The following is a 7,500-nucleotide window of genomic DNA, read 5'->3' as shown; positions in this document are numbered from 1 at the left end:
GAAGGATACGAGTTCAGGCTGTTACTCGGAGATTTCATGCCTCTCGCGGCAACATATGCCCTTCACCGGAGTTTTGGTTACGCAAAGCATTGAACTATGACGCCAACTATGACTTCTCTACCCGGCAGGATCTTAGCATTGGTTCGATGAATTGCATATGTTCATTCTGCAAAGCTAAAAAATGGCCGGCAGAACCTCCAAGCCTATGCTGCTCTTCGGGTAAAGTTAAACTACCATCCCTACAGACTTTACCTCAACCACTGCGAGACCTACTTTTGGGCATGACTGATGAATCTAAATATTTTCGGAAATCCATTCGACTTTTCAACTGCTACTTCCAAATGACATCATTTGGTGCAAACATTGTCCGTGAAAGCGGCTGGAATCCCGCATTTAAGGTGCAAGGCCAAGTCTACCATCTAATAGGGTCCCTTTTACCTGATGAGACCGTACAACCATCATTTTTACAACTCTACTTCGTAAGTGACTACGTCCAACAAGCTGAAAACCGACTAGCTATTACAGCCGAGACAAACGACAGTTCGGATCGACGACAACTCAGTATTGTTTTGCAGCTTCAAGACATGCTCCACCAAACGAACCCATATATTCAAAGTTTCAAGTATGCACTACAGAATGTTCCTCTGCCTAATTTTTCCATCGTTATTAACGCAGACAAACGTCCTACAGGAGAACATGAGCGTCGCTTCAATGCTCCCACTTGCAACGAGGTTTCTGCAGTCATCCAGGGTGAGCACAACAACAAACGCGACATAGTTATTCATACTAGGGGTGGACGTCTACAGCGAATACATGAAATGCATCGATCATACGACGCACTACAATATCCCCTACTATTTCCTTACGGTGACGATGGATACCATTTTCACATACCATGTCAACAAAACTTGGGACAAACGACCATCAATCCCAAAACTATTACATGCAGAGCATATTACGCATGCAGACTGATGGTTCGCGACGACGATTTCAACACTCTCCTTCGGAGTGGACCTCTTCTGCAACAATACATAGTCGACATGGCAGCAAAAATGGAATCTGAAAGGCTCCTATATATTCGGGTTCACCAAAAACAGCTTCGGTCGTCTTCATACATACATCTGCACGATGGCATGAGAAATGAAACTGACCCTAACACACAGTGGGCCCAGAGGTGGAAATAGCCTAAAAAAAAACTTTCTCTATGTACCTTGAACTATAGAAATTCTGTAAGTAAATAAAATTTCTGAACAAACAAAAAAAAAATTAGGTCTGTAGCATCACGTGAAGTGATTTTATGCTATCTCAAACCTAGCGGAAATTCAAAATCGTGTCGAGATCATATTCTTGACTACATATGAACCTTATCATATAAACTAAGCCAGAATTTGTAAATAAAATGCCATAATGGGTTTTTTGATGCTATTTTTTCAATTTGTATAACTAAATTCATCTTTTTTTTCTAACAGAGGTCTTGTTTGTGGTATAATAGATGAAATTTTGATAAGATAAAAGCTTATTTAGTGAAATTTTACCTTAATGTTTCAGCAAAATTGTCATTTATTTTTTGTTCAATTCCTCAAATAGCTCAAAAACCGCTAAGATTTACATATCAAAGTATATATGTTTAAAAAAATATAGCCTAAGACCTTTCTAACTATGTCAAATTTGTTTTGTAAATCTTAGCAGTAAATTTTTTTTCTGACAAATAGAATTTTCATTTTTCCGGGATCTGGGACCAAATTACCAAATTCGGGCATTTTGCCAAAGTTTTAGTTTGCTTTTACATGTTCTATCAAATATTTTGAGTATTCTATTATTCTATATGACCATTCAGTTAATGTCTATGCTTTTTTCTTCATTACAGGCTATTATCGGGTTAACTTAAGTTTAAAAAAAAGAAATTATCATATTCAGATGGCAGGCAACAATGTTCTCACCACAGAATATCAGGTCTTCGAAGCCATCATTAGTCAGGCTGCATTATGCCGTACCAAACCACCTGAATATGCCAAATGCTTTCGCCAATTCAGAGAAACTCATGGTTTTCACGAAAACAAAGAAATCAGTGGCTTCTTCTTGAATGCATGGAACCATTTCAAACGATTGAAAAAGAAACGCCTAGCAAACACCGAAATCCTTGCTCAAGCATCGAAAGAAGAAATCGAAATGGAAGGGAACTGTCCACAAGTTGGAAAGAAGCAAAGGAAGAGTTTTGTCAACTTAGGGGAGAGAATGCAGAAGGAAAGAACACAGGGTCTGCTCGACTACATTGAAGAATACGCTGCAAAGGAATGTCCTGAGCTTTCAGTCACTCAGTTGCTAGGATATATGATTCATCGTGTGAATATTCAATCGGAAAAGAAGACAGCTCGAGTTGGGTATGAGATATTTTCGTCCAATGTGAACGATATTCATTCCTTTGAGATCAATGAAGCGATTGCATTGATGCATTCATTAACGTTGAGAAAGATGAGGCACATACTTGCTGCGAAGGGAATCTATTTTCCAACCAGCAATGAGTTGTTGGAGGGACGTAAAAAGCTCCGCCCCAGTATCTCCCCAGTTCTTGATGACAGTGGAGTTCAGGTGCAGTACAAGGACCTAGTGAAAATGACGATCGAGTCCATCATATCCTTGATCCCTAAGAAAATCATAAAAGATAAATGCAGAGATGGTGTCCTTGAAATGGTGTTTAAAGATGGATGTGACGGTGCTGGTCAACAAGTAGTGTGGAACTCTACAAGTATGCTGGACGCAACTGAAAATATGTTCCAGTATGGCATTACACCACTGAAACTACTTGCTCGTTACCAGGACGGTTCTTCTTTTTGTCTGTGGCAGAATCACTCGCCAAACAACTGTAGAACATTAAGACCACTATTCTTGATCAGGGAGAAAGAGACCGATTAAGATCTTCTTAATATGGTCGTTCCCACTACAGACAAAGCACGCCAAGAGTTGGCTTCAGATGGAATTTTTGTTACTGCTGATGGTCAAGGATATGATGTGAATGTCATAGTACACGATTCAATGAAGGATCTGAAATTCAAAAGGGACATTTCAGGGTTGGGAGGGGCTGATTGCATCCTATGCACAACAAAACAGGCTGATTGGACTGACAGAACCAAGGTTGCAGAGGGCTTTCCCATTAACAGATCGGCAAAGAATTCTCTCGAGCTGTACAATGAACTAGTTGATGAGAATGGTAAAGTCAAAGCAAAACAAGGAGATTTTGAGACTCGTCAAGGATTAACCAAGAAGCCACTCACAACATCTGACCAATCAAGCATCACTGTGACTCATTCGTACATCAATGGAACAACGTGGTTCCTGAAGGTTTTGTATCGGTGCCATGCTGACTACCAACAGTGGATTGAGAGGTCCGACGTTCGTGGTGAACCTGTCCGTCGAGCGAAGGATCGAGTTCTCGAAGCGATCTACACAGAGACAGGCCTGTATCTTGATAGAGTCAACTCTGCTGGTGGAAAAGGTGGGACATCAACCAATGGTCCACAAGGCCGTCGCTTCTTTTCAGAGGAAGTTCTAGCTTCAATCGAAAAATTAGTTGATGAAAAACACAGAGAAAACCTGCTTCTCCTTCATCGTCAGCTCTCCACTGTTCTATCGGTTGTGTCGTCGTCACGTAAGATCGATCTGATGAAGTTCAAAGAACTTTGTGAGCAGACTTCATACAATTTGTGTGACAACTTCCCATGGGTCATGATGAATCACACCTTGCATGGGACTCTTCATCATTCAACAGAATTGATGAGTCTAAATGATGCTCATGGACTGGGAAGTCTGTCAGAGGAATGCTTAGAGTCGAACAACAAAGACATTCGCAACTACTTGCAGTTCTTGTCGAGGAAAACTGACCCACTGCTCCAATTAACTGATGTAATGGCCAGGTTACTGGAACGATCAGATCCAATCATCCAGAACATAACCACTCATTTTCAGGCAAGAAAATTTTGCACGGAATGTGGAGCTGACGATCACACCATTCGGTCGCATGGTCGGTTGGTAGGTCTACCGAAGCGGTGGTATGCAAGCCTCGTTGAAGACATTTTTCTTGACTAGATGGTGATTTATTTGTTGTTTTATTTTATATTCTTATCTGCCAGTATGGAATGAGAAACATAACACAAACTGAATTATCTCGGTTGAGTCAACGAAACTACTCCAATTTTATAATTTCTCCTAATTTCGTGAATTTAGACAAAATCAAAGCATTTTTGGTTCCTGTATCCTTTTATACACTTTCTCTAAGTCAAAATATGCTTTAGTTACTCTGTACTTGGGTATAAAACTGAAAAAAAAAAACGAGAAAATGCCAGAAAAATCAAAGTAAGACTTCGCCTAATCTCTATTTCCAAAGTTTGGCGATCTGGGGCCAGTGTGCCATATGTTCACATAATCGGTTGTTTGGCTTGTCCAAGAACTGGTATGCAAGCCTTATTGAAGACATTTTTCTTGATTAATTTATATTATCTTTATGTGAGGTTTTGAGAAAATTCAATAATACACATAATGTTTGTATTGTTACCTGTGCAATTTTCAACAGAAATACACAATTTCAGACAGATTCATTACTTTATAAAAGCCAATACATAAACTGGTATATTAGCTCAACATGAATTGCTTCCATTATGTTCTCCTTGGCCATACGCTTCTAACAAGCCCTCAACCACTTTCCTATCTCAATCCAAACTGAAATAGTGCCTATTTCAATATTTCTCTGAATTTAGTAAATTTCGGTGACACAGCCAAAATAGGTCAATTTGGTCCCAGAACTGTTTTCAGAGACAAATATCAGTTAAAATCTAATTAAAATGAACCCAAGTTGATCATATGCCTCAAAAGTTTTGAAAAAAATCTTATAAAAGTCATTTGTGATGATGCTTCACCTCTATTTCCAAACATTGGCCATCTGGGCCCACTGTGTAACACTGTTGGAAAACTGACAATTCTTCCGTCCACATACATCGGTGGCCCGCGTTATATGCATGCCCGCACACAAGACGCAATGACGTACGTCCGCTATTATGGCCGACCGGATTTGTTTATTACCTTCACCTGCAATCCATCATGGGAAGAAATACGAGATGAACTGTTTCTGGGTCAAGAACACTACGACCGACCTGATCTCATTGCCCGTGTTTTCCGGCTTAAATTGTGCAAACTCATGGATCTTATAGTCAAGGGTGAAGTCTACGGCCGAGTAAGGTGCCACATATTCACTGTAGAGTGGCAAAAAAGAGGCCTTCCGCATGCCCATATCTTAATCTGGCTGTGTGAACGGATTCAATCCACTGATATTGACAAAATTATCTCAGCCGAGATTCCCGATCCTGGATTAGACCCACAGCTTTACGAAATTGTCAAAGCAACGATGGTTCATGGACCCTGTGGTCCTGGCCAGAAAGCTCAATCATGCTGTAAAAAGAAATCGGTGTGCGCTTGCGGCTACCCACGGAGATTTGTCAATGCTACACAAACAGGAGGTGATGGTTACCCACTTTACAGGCGACGGAGTCCAGGTGATGGCGGCCATACGATGATAGTCGGTCGGAGCACTGTTGATAACCGATGGATAGTACCGTACTGTCCCTTGCTGACGAAAATTTTCCAATCGCACATCAATGTGGAGTTCTGTCACTCAGTGAAATCCATTAAATATATCTGCAAATACATCAACAAGGGAAGCGATGCTGCAGCGTTTGCTGTTCAGCGCGACGGTTCTCGAGACGAGCCATCTGCTCATGTCATTGGACGTTTCCTGTGTTGCGGTGAAGGTGTATGGCATTTTTACTCATTTCCCTTGCACCAAAGATATCCTGCAGTTATACAACTCGCTGTTCACCTTGAAAATGGGCAAAAAGTTTACTTTTCTGCCGGCACTGCTAATCAGGTGGTGGAGCATCCACCAGAAACTACGCTTACTGCCTTCTTCAAACTATGCGGCCATGATGAGTTTGCAAAGACGCTTTTGTATCCACAGATCCCTTCCTACTACACTTGGAATAACAAACAGTGGACTCGCAGGAAGTGTGGAGACCCTGTCGATGGCTTCCCAGGGGTTAAATATGATTCCTGTCTCGGGCGAGTTTACACAGTGCCACCACGTCAACATGAGTGCTTCCATCTTCGTCTTCTCCTTCACGAAGTCCGTGGCCCTATAAGTTTTGATGACATAAAAACTGTCGATGGCGTCCTGTGTGAAACCTTCCGTGATGCATGCTCCCAGTTGGGACTACTTGAAAACGATTCTCAGTGGGATGCCGCCATGACAGAAGGAAGTCTATTCAAATCTCCCCATGCTCTACGGTCGCTCTTTGCAATTATGATAGTATGGTGTGACTTGAGCGATCCAAAACATCTATGGATGAAATTTCGTAACTTCATGACCGAAGACATTTCCAGAAGAGCCCAACTTGAGAATACATCGGTGGAGCAAGACTACTCCCAAGTGATTTACAATGAAGGGCTAATTTGCCTCGAAAACCTCCTTTTGGAAATTGGTGGTTCCACTTTACCATCATATGGCCTACCTGCCCCCATCTGCCATGAAGGGAATAGTTTGAGCCTAAATTTACTGCGTGAAATATGCTACTCACCTACAGAACTTAATGCGTACATTGCTGAGAATGAGCCTAAACTGTTGCCTGAACAACTGAACGTCTACCATATGATCAATGAAAATGTTCAACAGAACCGTGGAGGAATATTTTTCTTGGACGCACCTGGTGGCACAGGAAAAACCTTTGTCACCAAATTAATACTTGCCCATGTGCGACGGAGTGGAGCTGTCGCTATAGCTGTTGCAACCTCTGGAATTGCTGCAACTTTACTCCCTGATGGCAGAACGGCACATTCAGCTTTAAAATTGCCCATCAACTACACACAAACTGAATTCCCAACATGCAACATCGAAAAGAATTCGGATAAAGCTGTTTTGTTACGCAGATGCAAACTCATCGTATGGGATGAATGCACGATGGCGCACAAAGTTGCGTTGGAAGCATTGAACAGGACCCTTCAAGATTTACGCAACTGTGACAACATCATGGGTGGATTAACAGTTCTGCTGTGTGGAGATTTCCGACAAACACTTCCTGTTGTCCCAAAAGGGACACGCGCTGATGCTGTTCAAGCATGCCTGAAATCGTCGATACTGTGGGATCAAGTTCACCATTTAAAACTCACAACAAATATGCGTGTCCACCTTAGCCGCAACCCAGATGCTGCTAATTTCTCTAATGCACTTCTGGAACTTGGTGAAGGACGTACTCCCACAGACACTGAAGATTACACAAATGTTGAACACATATCAACCATCGTTGAAACGCCAACCCACCTATACCAGGCAGTTTTCGAGAACATTCAGAAAAACTACAGGGACTTTGATTGGCTCGCCACGAGAGCGATTCTGGCTCCAAAAAACGCCTCCGTCAATGCGATTAACTACAGACTTTTGGAACTCATCCCGGGAGAGGA

General features: G+C 41.8%; 1 protein-coding gene across 1 annotated transcript in view; it reads left to right on the top strand.

The window, feature by feature from the left end:
- Positions 1 to 5,029: 5,029 nt before the first annotated feature.
- Positions 5,030 to 7,500, top strand: part of LOC145297860 (uncharacterized) — a 2,997-nt gene continuing 526 nt past the window's right edge. Inside the window, exon 1 of the mRNA XM_080144185.1 lies at positions 5,030 to 7,500. This exon is cut by the window's right edge and continues 526 nt beyond it. Within this exon, the coding sequence (XP_080000311.1) occupies positions 5,030 to 7,500 (2,471 nt within the window).

This window comes from Euprymna scolopes, chromosome 18, assembly GCF_053919585.1.
Source record: "Euprymna scolopes isolate OS-2025 chromosome 18, ASM5391958v1, whole genome shotgun sequence".
In the NCBI taxonomy this organism is placed as follows: Eukaryota; Metazoa; Mollusca; class Cephalopoda; order Sepiida; family Sepiolidae; genus Euprymna; species Euprymna scolopes.
The sequence above is the reverse complement of the archived record's forward strand: the minus strand, read 5'-3'. Positions and strand labels throughout refer to the sequence as shown.